Source organism: Chroicocephalus ridibundus, chromosome 2 (genome assembly GCF_963924245.1).
Source record: "Chroicocephalus ridibundus chromosome 2, bChrRid1.1, whole genome shotgun sequence".
NCBI classification, from domain to species: domain Eukaryota; kingdom Metazoa; phylum Chordata; class Aves; order Charadriiformes; family Laridae; genus Chroicocephalus; species Chroicocephalus ridibundus.
The window spans coordinates 9708032-9734170 of NC_086285.1; the positions used below are offsets into that span (position 1 = coordinate 9708032).

General features: G+C 37.8%; 1 protein-coding gene across 8 annotated transcripts in view; it reads left to right on the plus strand.

Moving 5' to 3' along the window:
• The window catches only part of RBM33 (RNA binding motif protein 33), a 99027-nt gene that overhangs the window by 12321 nt on the left and 60567 nt on the right, over positions 1-26139 (plus strand). For 6 of the 8 annotated variants that reach the window (XM_063324402.1, XM_063324403.1, XM_063324409.1 and 3 more), the window contains exons 3-9: positions 2961-3009; positions 5639-5715; positions 7795-8098; positions 9182-9292; positions 16457-16628; positions 22265-22473; positions 24254-24572. In XM_063324402.1, coding sequence (XP_063180472.1) covers positions 2961-3009; positions 5639-5715; positions 7795-8098; positions 9182-9292; positions 16457-16628; positions 22265-22473; positions 24254-24572 — 1241 coding nt within the window. The remainder of the gene's footprint in view (positions 1-2960; positions 3010-5638; positions 5716-7794; positions 8099-9181; positions 9293-16456; positions 16629-22264; positions 22474-24253; positions 24573-26139) is intronic. The other 2 variants (XM_063324404.1, XM_063324406.1) reach the window with 2 other exon arrangements.

Sequence of the window (26139 nt, forward strand, 5' to 3'; positions counted from 1 at the left end):
CAGCTTGATCAACCATCAACTCTAACTGTGTTTTTACTTAACTGAGTCCTATCTCCCGGTCATTTAAATAATTTTGAATTTCCAGATCTCTCTCCTTTCTCAAGCACTGGAAGGTGATAACTGAGAGTTGGAAGGCCCCTGTTATTTGGGAATACAAATGTAACATTGTTCTTGGAGAATTTTTCCCATTACATTTTTTTACAAATTCTTTTTCTGAAACACTTGTTCTTGCTACTGCTCATGTTTAATGAGGCATGCTCATGAAATTGGAGGCCAGAAATGGCCAGTCTGACATCTTTATCGTGGGCTGCTAATTTATACGTTTATCTCTATAAGTAGCCCAAAGCTTGGATTTGGGAAAAAAGTATAGTTCCGGTGCTATCGTGTGAGATGTCAGGGCTGATTTAGTAGTTGACTTCTGCTAACATTTGCTTGTTTTGACCCTTTTCTGTGATTATTCGTTTCTCTACACGGGCAGAAAACTTTCCACTTTTTGTTGTTTGTCTTTTTTGTTATTTTCTCTTCCTCATTTGCTGAGCTGAATTTATTCAGTGAGGGGAAAGCTGAGTATTGGGAGTTGAGCAAGGGGAGGAAATGGCTCTCTTTTCTGAGAGCAGTGAACTCTTAGATTATCTTAACACTAATTTCCTAGAATTGTGGTTTTGGAAAGATGTTTGTGTTTTGATGATAGTGAGGGTGAGTTGCCTTTGGAACTATCATAAATGTGTACTTTTATTCCAGTTTAATTTATTTTGTGTGGCTTTATGCGGTATCCTATTGCAACCATTCATTTTTTTCTGTTTCTCAACTAACCTAAGATCTTTTAGTATCTGGTTTGGTTTTTTTTTTTTCTTTATTTGTTTGTTTTTAATAGTTGGATCTGATAATCCTGCTCCCTCTTCTTTCTGATCTGACTTCAGATTTGACTATTTCAAAAGAAGCTTGAAATAGGTCCACTTTAGTGTGCAGGCTTATCACTGTTACTTTATTGAAAAAGTTACCAATGGTGATTTTTCTTCTTTCAATTTATCAATGAAAATATTGAATGACATTGAATATTTTAATAGGTTTTGAGAGGCATTCTGTGAAACACTTTTGTTTCTGTTATGAGCTTCATTTATGTGTTAGTGCTAATTTTTTGACTGTCAAGTAATAAGCCAAAGCTTTAAAAAAGTCTAGAGTACATATGCAATTACTTCTATTGACCAAACATTTCATCTTTTTTTTTTAAAATTCACACCGAGGATGTTACTAGGATAGATAATTAATTTAATCTTTTGCTTTCTTCTCAGTTGCTTTTTGATCTGAATTTCTTACTACCTGAACTTGCTTTTCATCTTTGAATGCTGTTATAACACATGCTCTTGCTGTCTTTTGGAATTCTCTATTGCAGCTTTATTAAAAGCTGTCAGTGGTGGACCATAGGGTTAGGAAATATTTTCAAACCTTTTGGTACATTTGTCAGATTCCTGGCAGCTGAAGAGATTAGTGACTTTTTCCTACTTCAGTTTTGGGTCTGAATTCTTCTGAAACCATTTCTGTTATGTAGAGTTTTCTGTCCCTGAAAGAAAGGGCTTAAATTCTAGTCAGTTTGCTCTTTGGGATGTATTATATGTCTTATGTCCCAATTTCTGTTTAATATGCAGTGAGCACAAAACAATTGCTATTTGTTAGTTCAGTCATTCCCAGAACTGTTTGAGATCAGTAACTATGAACAAATACTGTGTACTGATGATAACGTCCTATTTAGTGTTGATTTGGAATATCATCTGTTCTCTTCTAGCTCACAAGATTTTCATTCCCCCCTGCATTATCTGTACAGTAACCAGCTCTGAAAGAGATGTATCCATCTGCAAAAACAAATTTTAGCACTGATTTATGTCTTGGGCTTGTTTTCCCTGTTTTCAAGTATTTCCTATATAGTCCTAAGAAACTTTTATACATATTCCCATTCTGTTCATACAGCCCATGCTCACTTTGGGGTTTGGGGGTTATTTAATTTTTGTGTACTATCTAAGCCCCCCCCCCCTTTTTTTTTAAGGTGTGCAGGTAGAAATAGGCTCACATTCTTGAATTACAGCTCATATCTCAAATCTTTGCCATATCGTCTTAGTTTTAGGACATATGTGTTCTGTCTAATACAGGCATTTGTCAGTAATAAGTGTTTATTATAGAAGGGGGAATCTGTTTTTTTCCTGTCAGCAGATAATTCTTTCACTGAAGGAAGAATGAGATTAAGCAGTTATCCTAAAATTTAACTAATCCAGACTTTGTGTTGGACGCAATTCTTTGTGTTGCATCCTATTTATGGGACAGGTGTATGTGATGGCAGAAGTTTTTTAAGCCAGGTATTTCTGTACTTCCTGAATTTTTAGCCACACTTGTAAAGATGGTGAAACGTGCATTTGATTTTTGTTGGCCTACAAATGTGTGTTTGACCTTGCCCTCAACTTGAGTAGGGAATAAAGTATTTATGAAAGATCTAGGCTGAAGTGGCTCCTGCTGGCCTCCCAGTGCCTCCTTGCTGAGGTGCACCTTGGGCCACATGGTGGCCTGTAGGGTGAGATGTATCACTTGCATCTCTCAAGAGGTGGGAAACAGCAGTTTGGACACTATGCCCAACTGGCCTTGACGTGAAGGATCTAGAGTGAGTACCTAGCTAACGGCGTTTGAAGTGCCTACACTTTGTCTAGGTCTATGTGCTGTGTCATAGTTGGAGGGATCGGGAAAGCAGAGCATATATGGAAATGAAACAATGGTCTGTCTTAATATGTATGGTCTGTTGTTTCATTTAAAATGTATATATCTCCCTTTTCAACTTGCTGAATGCTTTGCTAAAAGGAAAGCTTTGTGCAGGCTCAACAATTCTGCTCAAGCTGTTTTTTTAAGTCGTGTACCCTGCATGGTGTTTGTTTCTGTTTTCTAATGTTCGACTTCTTAAATTTGTAAATGTTTTCCAGTGAACTTGATGATGACTTGCTTGGAGAGGATTTGCTAACTGGCAAAAAGGTAAGAGATGGGCATTGAAGTGAATTGTTACAGATATTAAAATGTGAATGTTGTTCAACTTACTCACTTCAGTTGTTTGGTATGGCTTTTTATGTGTTTTACGGTTACTTCCACAAAGCGTGACAGCCACAGGTACCTGAGATTTGTCCTGTTCCCAGAGCACTCTGCACCCAGAGCTGTGTTTCCTTTTGTGAAGGACCTCCAGGTGTGGCTTTTTAAAATAAAACTTTCAGAAAAAAATATTTTTTTCTGAGATAGTATTTATTCTCATAACACACAGTTCAGAAAGTAGATGGTTCTCAAAATCAGTTTCTCTGTAGCTCATATTCACTTAACAATTAAAAAAAAACAAACCAAAAAAACTGAGTTATGCCTCTTGAGTGCTGATTATCATTCTGGAGAATTCACTTCAACGGCCAGTATCCTGGCTATTAAAAGTTACTCATCAAAATACCAGCAGTATTTACCAGAGAGTAAATAAAAAAGCAGTCAGCGGTGTCTATTAAAGATCCACTCACTGCACACAGTTCACTTCTTTATCTAATGAGTAGGCAGAGGGTTTCCCCTTCTACAGTGAGGGAAGAATATGGAAGCAGCTAACATTGGAGAGCATAAACGACTCTCCCCATGTCTGCCATAGACTCCTCACTCTGATACCTATTTCCAAAATTGAACTCTTTGCAAAGAACTAAATGTATTTTTGGATTTGCCAGATATCTGCAGGAAATTAAAACTGACTAGTCACCTCTTTCTTCACTTTATCTGCTAAATGAAATAATTTAGAAAATAGATTTCAAAGTTTTAGTTGGAGATCATAGAATCATAGAATCTTCATGGTTGGAAAGGACCTTTGAGATCATTGGGTCCAACCATACACACACACAAAAAAAACCCCTACAATCTTTGCCACTATAGCATGCCCTGAAGTGCCAAATCTAGACGTTTCTTAAACACCTCTAGGGATGGTGACTCAGCCACCTCCCTGGGCAGGCTGTTCCAGTGCCTGACTGCTCTTTCAGTAAAGGAATTCTTCCTCATATCTAATCTAAACCTCCCCTGCCGCAACCTCAGACCATTTCCTCTGGTCCTGTCATTATTCACCTGGGAGAAGAGGCCAACACCCACCTCTCTCCAACCTCCTTTCAGGGAGTTGTAGAGGGCAGTGAGGTCTCCCCTCAGCCTCCTCTTCTCCAAGCTAAACATGTCCAGCTCCCTCAGCCTCTCCTCATGTGACCTGGTCTCCAGACCCCTCACCAGCCTGGTAGCTCTCCTCTGGACACGCTCCAGCACCTCAGTGTCCCTCTTGTACAGAGGGGCCCAGAACTGAACACAGTACTCGAGGTGAGGCCTCACCAGTGCCGAGTACAGAGGCACCATCACTTCCCCCTCTCTCCGGCTGGCCACAGATGAGTAGGTTTGTTAAGAAACACAGATCTGCTAAAAGTTGAGTTACAACTGATGTACCATTTTCAAATCACACTGTAAATGTTGGAAGTTAGCTTCCTGAAATTACTCTGTAAGTAATCCCTGTTAAAGATAGAAAGTTATTTTGTCTCATGTACTGGTTTAAAAAATAAAACAAAATAAAATTCCAGGAGGATAGGGATTGCAGATCTGTGTGAGGCAATTATCAAAAATATAAGCAGTTAACATTGTGTACATCTTTGTAGTTGAAGCGTGAATTGATAAAGCTACTTACTTATCTTAAAAAAAATTATCCATATGAATACTAACCAGTACTAAATTTCTCCAATGTATTATGTGTTCTTGTGCTTCTTCTATTCATGTTTTCAGTTTTCCATGTTACAGGGCTCTGAGCAGTATCTGTGGGTATAGACTCATATGGTAGAGTAATAATAGGTTTCTCAGGAAGTTTTCCCTGAGCTATTGAAGCTAAACTTGCTTCTACTTAATCTCATCCTAGTACTTTTAGATAAATCTACCCTTGTATAACCTTTCTGCCCCTATTACTTTAGGGGATGGAAATGATGTTGCTGAGCAAAACTGCAGTTATCTCTATCCTAGTGGGTAATTATTAAAAAAAAAAAAAAAAAAAAAAAACAAACCAAAAACCAACAACAAAACCAAAACAAAAAACTTAGTGTGATAAAGATCTGGTTTTTTTTTCTTCACTTGCAAACTAACAAACTAATTGTGGTTTTTCTTTTTTTTTTTTTTTTTCCATATCATTTCCTCCAGTCTCCTAAGTATCTCTGCTGTCTAGAATCTGCAGTAACTTAGTGGTTTTTCTTAACTTGCCTAATGCATCAAGGTCACAAGGCAGTTAAATAAGAGCACTAAAGCTAACCTTTCTTTCTTTCTTTCTGGTACTTCTCAAGTGAGTTGTCATCTTTGGCTATATTTTGGAATGTATCAGTGAGAAGTGTTGATGGCTAGGCAAATTTGAGTTTTGTAAATTTTAGTAAGACTGTCAAACATTTATTTTCAGATTTGTTGTCTTCTGTATTTTTTCTCATTGAGTTAGGTAATTTCATTGAAGATACAGTCTTAGTCTGGGATGCCTACTTCATAAAAAATACTTAGTGTTCAGAAGTTTCAATAGTTTCAGTACTTAGTTAAAAGTTTCTATCTTTTTTTATGTTCATGATTGACTTTTTCTGAAACCTAGAATCAGTCAGACTTGTCAGATGAAGAGCTGAATGATGATCTTCTGCAAAGTGACAATGAAGAGGAACAAGAATTTCGGTATCTCTTTACTAAATCTTGTGTTTTGGATAACTCAAAGCTATTAATGACTGCTACTACTGATAACTAATAACTACTAAACTGAAGTTATTGGTATATACTTAAAATATTTCTGCTTTTACCTAGCCAGAGACTTAATCATGTATATATAACAGTAGCATTGTTAGCATTTCAGTAAAATGATTTTTTGTTTATTTGAATCTAATAAGTTTAACTCAAATCTATTAAAAAAAGCTTATAAAGAAGAAACTGCGTCATCTCCTGTGCATTTAGAATTATTTGTAAATATTTACAGAGCTCTTGTTCTGTTCCTTCTTGGTGTTGTTGTAGGCTTCCTTCTCCTGTTAAGTCCTTTTCTGCCATTTTTCTTTTAAAAATATATCTTACCTCCAAAGACCATGTGGAGGGCAGCATCATAGTTTGTAAGGCTTGATTTTTTGGCTTAGATATTTTTGAAGAATTACACAGCAGAATATTTTGTACAGAGTTCATAGGCTCGAGCAGGTACTTCCCTGGGAGTTTACTGAGGATCCTGCTCTGGAAATACTCTGGTGATACAAATCCACAACTGAATTATGGGCATTACGAGTCAAAATGAGTGTTCTGACATTTTTACTTTCAAGCTGGACTGAAGGGGGAAAGATGCTTATGATGCAGAAATGATGCAGCACCGCTGCTGGCTTTTAATGGCCTTTGTGTTTTGGCAGCTTTTCCTTTACTTGTTGCATGCTATGTAGACATGTTGTCTGAAGGAGTATGAATATGTATACATATATGTATGTATGTATAACATATATATATGTTTCTTTGTATCCTTGGCTGGAATTAGGATGAGGAGTCCTGTCCCTGCGTTGTATTGATGAGTGTGTGGTGAGATACCTCCAATGGACAGATTAATCTCTCCATTGGTTGCTCTTTTCCTCCCTGCAGGAGTGAGGGTTAGAGTGTTCCCTTGAAAATGGGAAATCCCATCCCTTGCTTTTTCTTCTCTGGATTTCCTCCTTGTGAGCCCTGGGCAGCAAGGATGGCTATGTGACTGCACAAGTGACGAGAAAGTATATGAAGTGTGATAATAGTGCTTTGTGGAAGCAAGTTTCTGTAGACAAATTTTGTGTTTTTAGCAGTTTTATTGCCTTGCTACACTCCTTTCCCCTCTCCCTCTATTTCCATTCAAACTCATTTATGCCTCTGTATTTGGGAGGATAATGATAATCCTACGTAATGTCTTGGTTTTCGTGTTAAATCTTCCCTGTCTGATAGATGCAAATAGCTCAAAGCTGCCTGGATCTTGTTCCCTCAAACTTATGAAAATAGTGAATAGTAATAATGTAATTTAAAAACCCCTCAACCTTTGTTTTCCTTGTACTCAGAGCCCTCAAATGAATGAGACAACCCCTTTCCCCCAGCTTTTGTAACTAGTCTTAGTTGGTTAGTCATTGTGTGTTGATGGCACTAACTCTTGTAAATAGGAGATTCTGACTTTTGCTTTTCCTCTAGATTATAATCTTACCAGTTTTAATATTGATTGCTTTTTTTCAGTGTCTGTGCCCATACTATTACTAATTTAGAATGTCTTAGGTATTTAAATGGCAGTTCTTGACTATATATTTTATGTTATTTTGAGTAGAATGTTAAATCTGTCGTAAAGTGTAAGTCTGAATTCAAGATACTCAAGAAGGAACAGTGTTAATGTATTTAATAAAAATAATTTACTAGCTTGTTTTGAAAGGTTGGGAAAACAGATGCAATTATAGTAATTTTGTGTATTTTTTTTGTTAGTCTTGGAATTAAAATTGAATCCAGTCTGCTTTGGTTACCAAGCAGGACTTTTGCCAGTTTGACCTGCTAAACCATCTGGTTGGTTTGATTCCCCTGGTCAAATAGCCTGCAGCTGGTGATAAGCTGCAGTACAGTACGCATTATGAGAATGTGGCATGGAGTCAAATAGTGTGTGAGGTATAATTTTGTCTACCAACTTAGAGATTTTCTGTTTGTTGGCTTTGCATTGCTAAATCTTTGTGCGTAGTTGACTGTTACGCTTCAACCTCTGGTTATTCTTTTTCCCTCCCCATACCATAGTTCTCAAGGTGTCACAGTTAGCCTCAATGCTACATCTAGCATGCTTCATGCATCATACGAACTCTCTGAGGCCATCAACAATCGATCAATAGAACATGAGTCTGAGTATGACCAAGGGGAAGATGAAATTGTTTATGACAAATCTGAAGCACCTGAAGTGTATGCTTCAGAGTATGCAGAGGAAGGACATTATGAAGGCAATGATCCTGAACTGACAGAAGACCAAATAGAATATGGGGAAGAGCCTGGAGAAGAAGATGAAGTGCTAGACCTTGAAATCAATGAACCCCTAGATGAATTTCCAGTGAGTTTCTTTCTATTGTATCTTCAAAGATAACATTGCTTCATGTGCATAGGGTTTTAGACTGATTTGAAATCTGTTTACCTCCCTAGGGAGGAGGGGAAATTAGACCTATTATCACTGTCTGCCAGTTTCTTTATCTAGGCTGTGACAAAGTTTGTGTTGACAGCTTGTTTGGCCATAGGTAATGCTCCTTTGTCATGCTGGAAGGCAGTTGAGAATCATGACCTTGAGGATTGTATCCTTAAGGAAGAAAACAGCTTTGTGTGGTGGAGATACACTGCCAATTGTTAGAAGTACTTAATGCAAAAGCTTTTATCCAGGCTTTAGACAAGATCTGATAAAGTCCTTCGAAGGTGAAAAGATTATTGACCTGCTAAAGACATCTTTAAGGTGCTAATATCCCAAAGTGATTGATGTCCTGCTCGTTCATCCTTTTTGTAACTGAGAACTGTCTAAACCTGAATAAAGAGATTGGAGGTTAGTTCAGAAAATGTCACCTGCATAATTCAATATAATTTAAGCAGTGTATTAGAAAACATGTGCTGGCTTTAATTGCTGGTGAAATGATTTAATCTTAATTAAAACTGTATGCGATCAGTGAGGTGTTCTAAAATACAAGCATTTTATGTTCATAATTGAACCCAATTCATATGTAAGCACTTGTAGAATGTTTTAAGAATGTTCATATTTTTGATGGGGAGAAGTCTTATGTCAATGTATGTATATGTGTAGATCATAGATGCATGTTTCCTTTGGTAAGAGAGTACTGCAATGTTTGCTTCATGAATTTGTAATCAAAGGATGTAGAAGTAACAGAAGTGGATGGGCCAAACAGTAGTAGATGGGATCTGAATGAAACTTTTGGTTACATTTTTGATAATACTGACATTATTGTCTAGTTAAAAGCCCTGCTAAGTATACCTTCTATGATATGTCACTTACAGTTGACAGTTCTTATGGATACAATACTTCTCTTCCAGTTATGGAAACAGTAACAATGCATACACACCCTATCTCTTAACGTGTTTGTGATTTTGTAAAGTTAGCCTGTGGCTCTTCACCTTATTGTGTTTATTGCTGTAGGATGAAGATTACATGCAATCATATAACGAGCAAGCAATGGAAGAACAAGAAGAATATACAGCTGATGAGGAGCTGGAAGAATCTCAGACAATAACAAATGAATCAGAAGAGGTATGTTGTGAATTTAATGGAAACTTAAAATAACTAGTTGTTTCAGAATTTGACTTTGTAGAAATGTCCACATTGCTGGGTAAGAACTGTTGCAACTGCTGATGTCGAGTTAGTGGTGGTATTACTCTTTGTATAAGATGAATTGTGACACTATCTATATTGTCAGTCCATCAGATCCCCTCCCCCTGGAGACGAGAATCAGAAGGGAGAGCTCAAAATGTTCATATTTAATCTTAGCTTTGACATTAGAGACTTCAGAGACCCTTTTGGGTAGGAGAGTGATTGTAATACTGCAAGCTGTGTGTTAAATCTCTAGTAGCTGTCATGCCTCACTTTCCAGATGGATTATTTGCTGCTGTTGGCAGCGTAGATACAGTTCTCGGGTATTCCACTTTGAGGAGGAGCATGAGCACAGAAGGTTCTGCATGTTAGAAAGGCAAAGTTCAGATTGCTTGTTGTTTTGAAAGAAGCTGTGTTAGGACTGAAGTTTCTGTGAAGTTTATCTTAATTCTTTGATTAGGAAAAAGGATGAGTTCCTTAATTTCTGATAAAAAAGCTTATGCCAAAACCTGTCAAGTGTATGTTCACTGATTCTAGCCTGGAACAGTGGTATTAATGTTGTTATTAATTTATAGCAAGTTTTTGATGTGGGATTTTTTTCCTTTCCCCACCAGGAATCTGCTTTAATATTACTTTTATTCCAGTTCTTAATTAAATAGGATTGAATGGATTACCTGCTGAGAAGTGTAGTCAGAGTGTGTTCTCTCTTCGGAGCTTTAACTCATCAGGAAATTAATTCCTCAAAGACACAGCAGCGTTCTATGAAGTTCTAACAAACGGGTGTGCTGTGATACTCTCTAGTTATATCAAACATTATAATAAACCAACATTCTTTGGTAGGTGAAGAGAAACGCATTGAAAGGGGCCACCTGCATTGTTCAGTCTTTGCTGTTGCAAGCATGACATCTTACACCAAATGTACCTTAAACATAGTTAATTTCCTGCTTCCTAAGTATTAAATCTAACCTTCCGAAGAACTGTGAAACACTTGAAAACTTTTTGTTCTAGTGGTTTTAAAAGCAGCCCAATGCATTTGTGCTGTCTGCAGCCACAGTTTGTATGAGACGATGAAAACGCCACACATCATGTAAAATTAAGTACATAGGTGGGATTCACTGGCAAATTTACTCCTTTAAAAAGCACAGCTTCATTTTTAGGGTATGAACTAGTGAGAATTCTGTAATAATCATGTTGACTATATTTGTCCAATTCACAGTTAAATTCCTTTCATGCAGAAGATAACATCAATGCAAGTTTTTAATTGATTTCGTTGATAGAGCTTTTAGATAATTTGTTCATAATGTAATGTGAACACTTTGGCCACATCTTCGTTCACTTAATCTACATCCTGGCTGTATTCTGATGGCTTGCAGATTGCCACAGGTTTCTTGTTTCCAAAATAGTACCATCTTTTTATTCCGTTATTGTTTCATATGTAGCTTATTTACATTTGTCTGTAGGCTCACAATTGCACTTTCCAACTGAGAATACCACCAAGAGAGATAACCTTTGTAGAGTACGCATTTCTGTTTATTCCATGGTTTAATGCATGCCTCCAGCTCTGAATAGTTTTGTGCTTTATTCCAGTGTTACATAGCAGCACTTCTCCTTACATCCCGTAACATTTACTGCTTGTGAACAAGGGTAGTTGTTGGTGTTCTCCTGTAGAAAATGCAACACAAGAATGGATCTGTAAAAGATGCAATACAAGTAAATAACATTATTATTTCTTGACTGAAATTTGACACCTGAATAACTGAGAGTGAGCTGATAGAGAAAAGTATTTGGTAGTATTGTATTTTAATCAGTTTCCACATTAAAAACAAATAAAGCCTTTTATTGTATTGCATGAATAAATTTAGTAAACCAAGAGAAAAGCTGATTGGCTGGGGAACTGGAACATGATGAGGAGAAACTGGTGAATAAGGGAGGTGTGAGACCTGTTAAGAGTGGTGCTGAGGTGGGAGGAGGAAGCAGGAAAAGTTTGTGTCCTTGGCCAGATCAGGTTCAAGGCATGCTTTTTTACTTGCTATTTAGTTTGAAATAGTGCTTGGAACTTGGATTTTGAATGAATAACACTCCTTGAAAAATGCAGCAATGCTTCAGAAAATGTTTTTGCCTTCCTGAGTTTCAAAGCAAAACCAAATATCCAGAAGTTTTGTCAGCAAATAGGTGTAGTAAAACTGTCAGTTACATGAGTTACCATGTCCTAATTATTGTCTTGGTTTGAGGTAAAACAGAACCAATTTCCTGATTTGTAATTTAACTTTTTAGCTGGGCCTCTTCTAACTGACTAAAGTCTGAAATGAACAGCAACTGTTCACTCTGAGTGATAAGACCTGATTATACCAAGGAATGGTGTGCACAGAGGCTTACACAACCAAGGTCAGCTAGCTCCGTTATTTGCCCCGTTAGAGGGTCAGAAGTGCAAAAGCGTGGAGGGGTCCCACCTGCAGGGAGGAGTGGACAGGACAGGTGACCCCAAACTGACCAACAGGGTGTTCCATCCCATCTGCATCACGCTCAGTATAAAAGCTGAGGGATCAAAAGGTCAAGTCTCTTTCTTCAATGGCTGACATCCAAGGAGGACCCTGTCTGTTCGCCTTTGATCCTGATCCGAGCATTCCTGACTCCAGATCTGGAATTCAGCTCCTGTCTGTCGCTGACTCCAGCCTGGGACTTTCCCTGTGCCTACTGGTGGTGGGATTGTCATCCTGGGAGCTGGATATGGTTTTGTATATATTGTATACTTTAAAAAATTCTATTATGATTTATTATTTCCTTATTTATTGTTATTTTCATTAAAGTAGTCTAGTTCTTTTTCTAAACTTGTAAATCTCCTTATTTCTTCCTCTCCTCTCTTTGGAGAGATGGCGTGGGGAGGGCCATCTGTCATTCTGATTGGCCAATCTGGCCAAAACCATGACAGGAGGAATATTATCACTAATTATTTCTACAAAATGTTCATAAAAACATAACCTCCTAAAATTAAAATTCATAATTTCTTTGTTTTATATTGGAACTAATATCTTGTGAAATATGCGATGGGGATTTCTCATTGCATAAATTTAAACACGCTTTGGGTTATGCTGATAAGAAGTGATGAGGATCAAGAAAACATTTCATGAAGAAGTGCTGAAGCTTCCTTTTGATAGAATGCAGACTAGCAAAAAAGGAAAGGCCAGTGTTTCTGTTCGTTGCGAGTTTGTTCCGTCTGTGTTTAGTCAAAACTTCTGCATTTTAGTTCTTTTGTTCAAGTTTGAAGACGCTACCTGTCAGCCTGGAGGAAAATGATGAAAAGAGTCCAAATCAAAACCGCCAAGCTTTAAACCTATTTAGAAGCTCTTAGGTTTGTTTTTATTTCTATTTTTCATGTGTGAAGTGGAGGTGCCCTTGGAATAGGTGTAAGATCTTTTTATCTGCTCTCAGTTATTTTTTTGCTCCCTTAGGATTGAGCTATTGCTGCTGCCTCAGTGTTAGCCTCTGGTAGAAGCCTCTACTGCTTATTTTCTAGCTAGTTAATAAAAGTTCTTTGTTTCACCTTCATAATGTTTCACCTGGAAGAGATCTGGTTTAACTTTTACAATGCTTACCTGTTCTGTGCATCTTGGCACTCTGGCATAAAGCTCTCCAGAACACTCGACAGTCCCATCTTTAGGAGCATCCAGGGCTAAGATTAGCGTTTATCATGCTGACTTGCTTTTTCTCCTGCTTTCCTTGGGCTATGTCTGTTATCAGTCCTGCAACTGCAGAGCATGGCAAGCTCTTTGGAGCAGGAGCTCTCACTCTTGCTCCATAGCAGATCATAACCCTGCACAGGGAGTTCTGGTCAGTGACTGGGATTTATGGCATAATTATTTAATGAGGATGGCAGAAAACTCTGACCTTGTGATAGAACAAAGGTCGTTATTTTTCTTCATAAGGAAGAGTCAGCAAAGCTCTTTGGTAGCTTTGTGCAAGGTGTCATAATGGGAAATGTTAAGCTCCCTTTGAGGAGAGCTGCTGAGAAGCCTTGGCTGGCTAGTCTAGTCAAGTGACCTCGAGTGGCTGTTCAAGGACTGTTCATATATATATATATATATATATGCAGAGATATTCATGATTAGCAAGTATTAAATAGAATCCTGTAAGTCCCAGTACATATTAATTCTGTCTGTACTTGTCTCGTCCTGTATAAATTTATTTTGAAACATAGAATCCATTCGTATACTGTAATCTTGGCAAAACAACTCATCCTTTTAGGCTGGAAGTTGGAAAAGATGATCCAAGCTTGTCTTGCATGCTACAACTATTGAACAAATTGCAGGGGAAGGGTGTATGCTCCTACAGAGCTCAGATAACCTTTCCTGGAGCTATATGTGGAGAACATATGGTTGGCTGTCAGACATGTTTGTGTCTCCATCGCAACTAATATAAATCCCTCAATAATACATGTAATCAGACTTGGACGTGGGTCAGTTAGCATTCTTGAGCGCTGCCTTTCCTTGGTGCCTGCTTTTTCCTTAGCTCCTTTGATTTTATTTTTTTTTTTGGTCTTTGATATTTAATGCTTGTAAGGTTATTGTTTGTTAATAGGTGGCACGAGTGTTACACTGAAGAATAAAGTGAGTTAGACCCAGAAGACTACATAGTCGGTATAAGTGGCTAACAATAGAATAGTGCTGGTCTAAAAAGTTTAAGAAATGTTTTTTATTGTTGCATAGGAAAGTATTTGTCTTGTAGTCTGTTGCAACTTCCTTTTTTTTTTTTTTTTTTAAATGTTTGGGTTTGTTTTTTTTTAATGAATAATTATCAAAAGGCAACAGAGTTTCCACGGGTATTTTTAGTAGCATTTCATTGAGGCATTGCGGAATTTTTCAGGACAATACAGACTGCATTAACCATTCTAGTCCAGATTCTGCAGTCTGAGCCACATGTAGAGCCTTGCACAAGTAAGTTTTGCGCTCACAGATGAGATTACATGACTGAGACTAGTCTTCAATGTATAAAAACTGGAATTCCAACATAGCTTTTAAGGGGCACAGACATAGAGAGTGGATGTGTCTGTGGTTTATCCTCTGAAGTCAAGCAGGAGGCTCAGTGTAGTGAGAGTATGTCTTGCAGAACAGCTGCTCCAGTTCGGACTTCCAAATCCTGATGGAAAGTTTTTAAAGACAGGCATTAAGACAGTAAACTTAACAGGTTTTATGATATTTAAAAACGTAGATTTGATAGAGATGTTGCTACTCCTTTATCTTTTGGGACTACCTCTTCTGAAAGTAAAACGCTAACCCTGTCTTTCTCCCTTGGTTTTATTTGTTTTTATTAACCCATGTTAGCATCTCTTTCCTTGTTAGCATCCCTCCTCTGTTCCATGAGTCTCAACTGCCTGTCTTCAGAGGTGCTTTGATTGTACACGGATATGTTAATCAGACCGGTTGTGCTCATTTTGGGTTTGCTTTTGAGGTTTGGATTTCTTTCAGTCTTGAAGGTTGTGTTTTGGGTTTTGTTTGGTTTTTTTTTTTTTTGCCTGCTATCCTGTCTGCTGTTTTTAGTTGCATTTTTTGATATGATACAGTTGTTATGTAGAAGTAAATATCTCTCTTTTTTTTTTTTTTTTTTTTTTTTTTAAATATAAGCCTTAAAGCTTTTTGGAAACATCGGCTATTGTCTTAGCTAATTCTCAGAGTGTTTTTGTGAGGTCAGGAAATGTAGTGCTTGAATGTTTGCCTGGAATGGATAAAACACATTCTGAGATAAGGCGATGATAAAATGAAAATAACTTGGGATCAGTGGCTCATTCAAGTCTAGTAGCTAGTTATACAGATCATGTATTCACCAGACCAAACTACCTTTGAGCTTGAGTTCATATGGTATGCTTTATTTTACCGATCTCTGATCTTGCTTCCCATGTTTCTTTTTTGGTTTTGGATGAAGTTGGGCTCCTGGATAAAGACATTTACGATCTCTTGCACCATTTAGCCATTAATTCTTTTTCTTGATTTGTGACTTAGTATTTGTCCACCTGACTGACAGACTTGCTATGCCTTTTTCATATAAATTACTGCACCAGTCTGTCTAGTTAGAAGATTAAACCGTTTTTTGCATGTTATATTTCACTAATTTTTTAACTGTCCTCAAGCAACATAAAAGCTATGATGTATTTAGTGGCTTTGCAAAGAATTAACATGCATGTGCAGGATCTAAGAAATGAGCAAGTAGGCTTGCACAAGAAATAAGCAAATACACAGTAACCAAATATTTTATGGAAAATTGTACTAATTAGAACACTTCTAATTTTCAACTCTAGAAATCAAATATAACTTGTGTAACATTCGGAACATTAATTTTATCATGCCAGCACAGGAAAATGAAATTGATTTTTTTTTTTATTTTTTATTTGAAGGTGAAGGATCCATTTTCATTTGGGACATTGTTTCATCTAAATAAATGTTCTCTGTTGGAGAGAGAACTGGAAAGTAAATGAGGATAAGGGAGTAGCATTCCAGTATACAAATTTAGCATATTAAAAACTTTATCCACTACTGTTCTCCATTCTCTTCATGAAATGCTGAATTGAAACTGGGAAATACTAAAGGAGTAGAAAAAGTAAAGACAAGTACAGTTATACATACCTAGAGGAATAAAATTGGGATGTAAGGTTTTGTTGTTTGTTTTTTTTTTTTTTAAAACAACATGCTACTGACAGTTGTTAACAAATGGCAAAAAAACCAATATTAATGGTTTAATGTTTGTATTACTTGAATCTGTTGGTATCCCGCATTTGCATCTTAGTCAATTCAGTGATAAAATGTTGCTCTGTGTGTAAAAGCAGCTAATAATCAGATGGTGGTTCTGTCTGGAGTTTCAATATTCCCTTAAATATTGCAGCAAAATGGGTTTTCTGAGTAGATTTTACTATATAATTTATTATATACTTCATATCTTTTCTTTTGTAAAAAATTCAAGCTCTTAAATGTTCACTGAGTTACGTATGAGAATAATGTATAATGCCAACAAAACTTGTACAAAGGGACCTTTAAAGAAAGCTTTGTCTCTTAACACTCAATGATCTCAAGAAAGTAGATTTTTCAGTTTGCATTTCCTCTGTATTTTGTGATTCAGGCAGCTATTGAATCTCTGGAACTTCAAGAAGAAACAAAAGAAGAATCTGATGAAGAGGAGGATGATGATGAAGAGTCTGGACGATTACGTTTCAAAACTGAACGGAAAGAAGGAACGATAATTAGGCTCTCAGATGTGACAAGAGAAAGGAGAAACATTCCAGAAACTTTGGGTGAGGTTTTGTGGCAGAGGACTATTTTGAAGAGCTATAATTAAAAAAAAAAAAGACAGGCTTGCCAAAACTTTTTTAGAAAAGACTCGTTCGTGAGCAGTGAGGAGTCAGGTGCAGAGGCTGAGCCAGACTTCCACAGTGGTATTTGTGTAGGTCATGTCGTGCCGTGAGTGAGATGTCTGTGCATAATTTTGAATCAAGATCTTTCTCATCTGTTGTTCGTATTTAGCAAATAGCTCCTCTTACAATTTCAGGCAAAGTGTGTATTAAGAGCCTTTATTCACCCTTGTGTTAATAATCAGGGATTCATTCTGATTAGAATAAGACTGAAGGGAACCCTCTAGAGGCACAGAGTAGTTTACACGGGCACGGGATATTTTAGCTGAGGTGCATTCCAAATGTGTCTTCAACCATAAGACAGAATATCTACATACCACATACAGAACATACCTTATTTTCACAAAAGGTGCTGGTGACTCTACAAAACAGAATATTTTAAAAACAAGAGTGCACTGGAATAGCTAAATTGTCACACATAATTGCAAGGTGATGACAGTTGCATGTGTTTTTGTCTTATCTGTGGATTTACTCTATAGTTTAATGTAAAGACAAGACCAACCAATAAGGAGAAAACTTGTAGTGGAGCTTGACTGTTAAAGGAAAGTGATTCCAATTAGACTTACTTTTAAGTGTAATTTTAAGTCCTTTGGGATGTAGCTCTGAGATATAAGGAAAAGTTAATGCAAATATGGGTGAATCTTTAATCTAAAGACCTTTTTTTGAAACTAATCTTTGGTAAATATACAGTCTTACTGTTGTGAAATGGTTTCTATTCATACAAGTTTTTTATGTTAATTTGTTGATAAAGAGACCGAATGATTGACCATGTGGTGGAAAGTTAAACAGCAAAAAAATACTTGTTTGCATATAAATATCTCCTTGCTTTTGAGATTGTAGAGCAAATTTTTACAGATGCTGCTGGTTTAAAAATGAAACTTTGTCGCAGAGCTACATTTCCTTACTTTAAAATCTGAACATAGTTGAGAAAACACTTAAAGAGGAATTAACATTTCAGTTGAAGTTACAAACGTAATTTCCATCCTGTCACATTTTGGTGACCTTTTGTGACAGCTTGTCTCTATTGGAGGAGTGCATTCTTACTTGCTGATTAAAGATGTCATTTGAAACCATTTTATTACCAGGGATAGTGAAATTAATCTTGACACTTAGAGACACTAGAAAAATAATTGCTGATTCACTGCATTAACTGTGCATGTGAGAACTGTACAGTCAAGATGGGAATAAGTGTGTGCTGGTAAAAAAAATAATGTAAAAATATAGAGTATATTGAATGTAGCTGAGATCTTTCCCAAGCATTTCTCTATCCAAGATAATATAAGTAGTGGTTTTGAAAAGTTTAAAAGAGGTACTGAAGGACAAATATTCAGTCGATTTCTAGAGATACTGACTGTGTCATTGTTGATGAGAAATATATAACTTCTCTCAGTGCATGTAGCTGAAGTCTTCCCAGAGTCAGAATTGTCATTATGCTCTGGATTTAGTTACCCGTTAAGGAATGTGAAGAAGAGAAATTGCTTTGTATGGCATCACTGAATTAAAGTATTCTCTGTACCTAATTAAAAAAAACCAAAACAACAACAAAAAAAAACAAATAAACCCCCAAAAACCCTACCGTGCAGAGCCATTTGCAAAGTGATAACACAGATTATTGGATGTGGTATTTTTGTTATGTCCTGCTTAGTTGGCTTGTGTTCACTCTGATAACTAGTGGCTGAGATTTCAGGCAAGAGGAGGAAATTGAAATGAATGTTTCACTGTCGTCCTGTTGCAGTGCGTGCAGAAGCACCTAGTGGAATCAGGTTGCAGGTCTGGATGATGCGTAGAAAAAAGTTAAAAGAACATTTTCTCTCGCACTCAGTTTAGATTTATATGTATGTAAATGTATATGTGTAGCTGTTCTGGAATGTGATTTATCTCTGCATTATCCGGGATAATAGGGATTCGGGGATTCTCAAACCTGGGGATTTGAAATGCTCTCGGGGAGCCACCCAAGGCAGCTGTAGCTGCAGAGCCCTCTGCTCAGGCTTGGTGTAGGCAGGAGTTGGTGGCCATGTGCTGCAGCTGCCTGCACGCACTGTCCAGGGGGCATGGCAGCCGCCAGTCTGGCTCGGTTTGTTTTGCCGACAGCGCTCACAGGCTCTTAGCCAAGGAGAAGCAGTCCACCTTTTCATATGAATGCCTGGCTGTGCTTTGGAAGAGTCTACGGAGGGAAAGAGGGTCTCTTCTTCCTCTGACCGTCACCCCTTTTCTAGTTAGCAGTCTGATCTTGCTTTCAGGGAAGACAGGGACTATTTCTCTTGCTCCCCTCCCTGCAAAACCTCCTCTCCTCGATCTCTGCATGTGTGGCACAATGCTCTCAAATTTGAGAAACAGACCACGTAATAATTGAGCTGACTGTATATTTTGCTGCATAGTGACTGGCAGCAATAAAAAGCATTTGAGGTATTCATGACACTAGTTCACTGCATGAGTCTCCACTTTTGCAGTCTGTCTTGAAGGCTCTGAACCTGCAGTTTTGTGTAATCAAAATCCTTCACAGGTAGGACACTGTTGCCTTCAGTGGCATGTTGTGGGGGAAGTATGCTTGATGTTAATTCAGTCTTGCATTCCTTTTTTTTAAAAAAAAATATTAAATAGTTATCTTCTGTGGTTATAGATGTGGTGTGAATGTAATGATGCAGTGAATTCATGGGGGGGTTTGTTTTGATTGGGATTTTTTTTCCAAGGTCGGTGTTATACATATTTTCAGTTTTATGGCTGAAAAAACTGAATATGTGGACTGTGCCGTTAAAGACACAGCCTTTAAAGTTTGAGAACTTTTGTGTAAAGCGAGTCGGAAAACAATTTATTAGTTTTCACTTTGAAGAGGGTGAAAAATATCTGCACATTGAAGATCATCAAGACTGACTTGGCCCTGGATGCTGTCATCCCTTCCCCATACTTAGTCAGGGCAGCCCTCTGAAGTCATTTTGTTTGGAGCAGCTCATTCTTTCTTCTGAAGTTGTTTCTGTTCAGTGTCCTTCGATGTGTGCTCAAGAGGCTGAGAGACTCAGACATAATCTTGTAGGAGGACTAGCTCTATTCCCGGGTTCATTAAGAGTTGCTTTCCTCACATGTGACTTCTAATCTGTTTAATAGGAAATAGCTTCTTATCGCCTTGAGTGAATATCAGTGGTAGGTACTTGTTGCAATGAATGAACTTTGCTTTCCAAACTGTCTTGCTGAGTTCAGGGGTATAGCGTGCAAGATGACAGAAAAATTGCCCTGCCTGTCCTATTCTTGGGGAAAAAGAACTTTCCTGCATGTCCTGTAGGATTTGGATCCTCCCTGGTTAAAGGAAGGAGAGCTGTTGCTTTGCAACGTAATGGCACCATTCTTCCCATAAATATATGGGAGCTGGTGATCTTTCTTTCCTGCAGACCAACTAAAAGCCCATGTTAGCCCTCTCACACTTGCAAGCCTGTAAAGAAACTGAACTTGCTGCAGGTGCGAATAGGAAGGAGGTTTGAAATCAGAGTTCTGTTTTTCCCATTAAACTAGCTTTTTTCATCCCTGACAGCTAAGGATGGATAAGGTGGTCGTTTTAGTCGCCTTCTAATGCTTTTGATTGCTTTGGACAAGAGTACATTTTGTCTTAATTTTCCTCAGAAATCCATGGTGTGCAAATTTAATACCACACTAAGACTTTAGGGAATGTGATTCCTTGCCCCTTTCTAAGCATACTATGCAATTTTCCTGATAAAGCCTGATTGTCTTGGGCTCTGCTGATCTCTTGAGGCAGGTGCCTAGGGCAAAGGTAGCATTTCATAAGAGTATCTGGTGTGGTTGTAAATTAAGGCTTTATGCCACTTAATTGTGGTGTCAGAGAGGGGAGAGAAAAGGAGGTAGAGAAACTTGTCTCATTACCAACATGCAGAATTGAAATAGGAAGCTATATGGCAAATCCTGGGCTTCTAGGAGTCTGTCATGTTTGCTGTGTCTTAGACAGTCAGGAAGTTCTAAAATTTTTTTTTTAATCAAAAAGCCCCTGCTTTTCTGGATGTGCTGAATACCTTTGAAAACTGGGGCACGCAAATTTACAGTCTTTGCAGCTCAGTGGTGCAGGTAGCTTTTATAGCCAAGTAAGAACAACTGCTGTAGTGGGAATGCGTGGCGCTCACCCTCTTCTGCCCTTCTGTCAATCCTCAACTTCAAAGACTAATTGAGATTACTTATGAAGATGTTTAAGATGGTGGTTTAAGTAGCTTTGGCTGTTAGACTCACAAGAAATTTTAATAGTTTCCTAATTGCTTTAGTTATGTATTCTTGATGGAGGATATGTAGTGATGTGGAGATGTTGTAGTATTGTCTCAGCTGCCAGACACAAACTATTCTTATTCTGATCGTCAGATATTATAGCCGCTATGTGTAGTATTAGCAAGTAAAAACACTTCCTCCTGAAAAGCAGTCCCTGTACCCAGTCTCCTTTAACATTAAGAGCAGACTCTTTAAATGGAAAACTGGAATTCTTCTACTAGTTACTATTTATATGAATTCAAAATATGTTTTTATTTGCCAGGGGTGTGTTTCTTGTAGAGTAATTTAATTTTGCTCTGTTAGAGGCAGAAGTCAATTTTAGAGGTAACAAAGGATCTGTCTGCCACGTAGCAAAATTCTCAGCTGCATATTTGGGTTAGTTTATCCCCTTTAAGTAACCGAAACCTGGTGAATGGCACTGCTTGTACTGTCATGGTGTTTCCTGGAGTTTGTTGTAGACTTTCTTTGTACTTCCAAGTAATTTGCTTACCCAGGACTGCTACTGCATGTCATCAGCATTGTCCCAGGTTTCAAGCAAATTTGGCAGTCTTCATTGAGTACCATCCATTCTCTGGTATTTACCTGCGATGTGAGTTGGGTGGGTGTTATCAGTGACAGTGTATTTGGCTTGAGCTGAGCACAGATTTTGAAGTGTGCACACTCTCTCTCAAGTGGAATTATCACTTGTAAAGTACAGCTGGTTCTTAAATCACATATAGTAGAATAAATATGAAGTAGTTACATACCGGAAAAACACTTCAGTGACTAGAAGGTCTTTCTTTGGAACAGGCCAATGCACAAAAGAGTCTGGTGGATAAAATCTGTTTATATGGAAAACTCAACATACCCTTTATTGTAAAGTTTTCTGGGGGTTTCATTGCCTGACATCTCTGCAGATAAGCGATATGTTGTTTAAGATAACACAAATGTGAGAGGATCTGCAGCATCGTCTTAACAGCATAAGGCAAACTTCAGTAGCATTTGAAAAAAACCACAAGCAAACCGTTTTGTTCATGTTTGTTTTCATTTACCTGCTGCTTTTTGCCTGTGCAACAGATATAAGTGTCTGTGTGCTTTTTCTTTTTAAAGATGTCTTTAATGAAATGTTAACATGCCACCTAAAGGAGATCAAAGTGCCTGCAAATTTTATGTTAGTTGCAGGGATGCTTCTATAATTCTAGTAATGTTTTTTTTCATGGTATTTTCCATGTTTCAGCATGAAACTAAAATATTTTTTCCCCATCTCTCTCTTTTAACAGAACTTTCTGCAGAAGCCAAAGCAGCATTACTTGAATTTGAAGAGAGGGAAAGGCAACTTAAACAGGGACGGTATGGCTCAAGGAGAGGAGGGCGAAGAGGAGGCTCAGTTATGTGCCACGGAATGGGAGAACAAAGGAGAGACAATAATGATAGGGGAAGAATGAAGGATCACAGGCCTGCTCTGCTGCCAAACCAGCCATCCACAATGGTACCTTTTAGTCCTTAGTATTCTTTGAACATACTTTAACGAAATTATGGCAAAATGCATTCTAAACTGTGAATCTTTACAAAGGGGGAATATGTATTCCAACGTACACTTTTTGCTCTTTCAGGGCACTGTTAGGCAAGATAAGCTTTGCATAACGTGATTGTGAAAGTATGTACTTAGTCCTGTTACCAGCCTCAACTCGAGGAATCTCATAGCCTCCAAATGAAAAGTGGATTTCGACTCATACAACACAATCAGGCTTACCTACTGGATCGCATAAGGAAAAAAGCTAATTCCTCTGAGAATTCCTCTACGTGCAACATGCAAACGTGTTCAGTCCCACATTATTAATAGTAATTTAGCTTTAAAAAGATATGATTCTGTAAAATACATCTTGGGTTTTGTAAAAATAATATTTTTGCTGATACTTCTAAAAAAAAAAAAAATCCATTTGTATACCTGCCATGCTACTATGGAGGCAAATAAAACCCTAGGAAGGTTAGCACTACTAGATAAATTAGTATCTTGGAATTTCAGGTGAAATTTAGCTTTGTTACACTTCTCCCCCCGCAAACTAAAAGATGTTACTTTTTCCATCCAAAACCAAAAAAGCCCAGCAGATGTGCAATCAAGAGATAGCCCACACTTATTTTTGTTAACTATCATAAAATGTATTGGAAGCTGAGATTGTAGAACAAAGCCTGTGTATGTCTTTGCAGGACAAGGTCATCTGTATTAAACAAAGGGGATTTTTTCCAACAGCAGTAGCTCTAGGTGCTGATCACTAGCAGGAGTCAGTGGATATCTCAGCGGTTGAGAGCCTTGCAGTAGAATATTTCGTGCTTTTAAAACAACGAAGGTGGAATAATTTTTTTTTTCTGTATTGCTGCAGTCTTTGCTAGTTATTTTGATCTTAAATGTTGTAAACATATTGTGCTCGTCACAATATCTTCTTCTTGTGCATACTTTGTGGCTGCTTTGCTTTATGTATATGGCTTCTGGAAAAAATGATGTGTCACGTCTTTGTTACTAAAAGGTTGCCTGTTTGGGACTCTTCTTGCACTACCATTTGGAAGTTACTGGACTAGGGCTGATATCTAGTATCAGTGAGTTCAGAAGCAGAAGAATGTCTCTGAAGAGAAACATGATAACTTTTTTTTTTTATTATAACTGATTTTGGCCATTTGTGTTTGAGAGTGTTGCCAGCAAGAGACTTTTTTCTGAGTTACCAAAGGTACCTTTGAAAGGTAGCTTTAAAGTAGCTTTTTCTTCAAGCGATATGGGTAGGTGGGCTGCACTGGAATCTTAAGAATCTAGCCTAATTTATATTTTGACTTTTATTGCTACTGTTAGGTCTGTTTTTTTCAGAGAGGCTCTTCTATATGTGAAACAAAAGTTAGTTGATTTGTTTTGATACTAGGACTCAGATTTCTAGTGGTCATCACATATACCTTATTGCAGCTGATGACAGTTTCCAGTGACATAAGCAGAACCCTGCATATGAAACTAGGCAGTTTCCCTGCCAAAAATAATGAATGTCTGCATTCCCTGTGTGCTTCCTTGCTCTGCCGTCCTCTCTTTCACATGAATGTCTTCAGTTGTCCCTTTGCTTTCCTGTGCTGATGGTTCCTGACAGTTCCAGTTGATGATATGGGAAAGAAGTTTTTCTTTTCATATTTGTCCTTAACTGTTCTCCAAAGGTGTCTTGGTTTTGTGACGGTTTATGTCAGGATATTTTAACTTTAAAGCCTATTGATTTTATTCTTTTGTCTGACTTTAGACTCATTCACAGAGGTTAATTCCAACACACCAGCAACCTGTTAGGAGTCTGTTCCAGCAGCAGCAACAGCAGCAACAGCAACAACAACAACAGCAGCAGCAACAGCAGCAGCAACAACAGCAGCAGCAGCAGCAACAGTTACAATCTCTGCTTCCTTTACAGCATCAGCATCATTCTTCTCCTCCTCCAGGGCTACATATGCCCCCTCAGATAGAAACGCCTAGAATAATGATGACTCCACCTCCAGTGACACCTCAGCAACCGAAGAACATACACATAAATCCACATTTCAAGGGGACAGTAGTGACACCTGTACAAGGTGAGCTTTTGAAACACCTTCCCGGTCATGCAAGTATGACATCTTATTCTTTGCCAGAGAAGGAACAACTTGTTTATCACTTCATGGAAATGCGCTTCAGGCTGATATTTTTTTCCTTAAGCTTGAAAAAATGTTTTGCCTGGAGTAAGACATAATGTTGTTGGACTGTGGCCAGCTGAAATAGTAAAGCCTTTTCAACTTCTTTATTGTCTTTGTTACTCTACTGTAAAGAGCGGTAAAAATGGAAACTGAAAAGACAATGTACTTTTAAAAAGTAGCATATGTCAGTTTTCAAAACTAGGTAAATTCTGCAATTTATAATTTTGCACATGATTCCAGCTTCAGCCAAGCATTCACAGAATGACCACCCGCCTATTTCAGTGAGAGTACACTGGGGCACCCCTTGCACTGTAATTGCTCTGTGAAAGGTACCAGCTGCTCTCCTTACTCAACAAGATACATGCCCTCAGTTCTCCTTCAGTGCCATGTTTGCAATAGCTTGATCCGCAGCCTGCAAATAGATTTCCCCCCCCACCCCGTAACTTAACACAAGCACTCTTTGGGCTACACTCTTTAGGGCAGCTCTCGGCAGAGCTGTTAACATTACTCCTTATTTGCAAAATGTTTAATCCCTAAGAGGATAAAATAAGACACCCGTGTTGCTCTGATTTGTGAATCTCTTGGAACTAGACAAAGTAAAGAAATACATACAAATTTATATGTATTTATCATTAGGTTTTCTGTATTTTTCCCCCTTCAAATAATCAGAACTCCAAGCCAGTGCTATCTTTACTTCATTTATTTGACCAATGAAGAGTAGGAATTTGGCAGGGTTGGATATTGTCAGTTGATAGAGATCTATTAGGCTTCTCACAGATGGCTTTATAGACATTATTTCACTTTTTCCTGTCTAATAAAATCAGTGCTTTCCACAAAATTATGCATCAGAGCAGATTATCTGGAAGTAGTCCAGAAGGTCCTTTAGTCTTGGATTTATGCCTTCTGTGCATTTTCCTAACATTTTCGAAGCAACAGTTCTTGTTTTGTGAAAAGCAACAATTGTTTTTTAAGTATTCCAGATGCCTCTCCTCTCGCACTGTGAAACAGTCAACAAATCTTCTGCATCTTGGTGAACAAGCTTCCTCCTAACACCAGCAATGGCTACTGAGGATTTTTGCTTTTGCCTAATGCCAAAAGTATACCAGTGTATCTTCTTTCTTTTGTCTAAGTGTTTTTTTTTTTTTTTTTCACATTACCAGGTGGCTTCAGCCTTTTCTCAGCCTTATTACCTCTGTGGCACTATGGGTATCCCAGGGGCCTTGCTTTATCTTGAGCATTAGTCTTTTTTTTTTTTTATCTTTACTTGCAGATCTTCATTTCAACAAAGTTGTGTACCTCCTGCATGTTAAGAGATCTTCAAGATTGGATTTGTAGTCTTTTTTTTAGATCTTATACCTGCTGACTTAGTGTGTACGTTCATTTCTTGACTGGTAAAAGTCTAGTCATCCTCTCAGAATAAGCAGCCCTGGAGAATGAGCGGTCCATTTTTGAGTTGTGTAAGACCTGT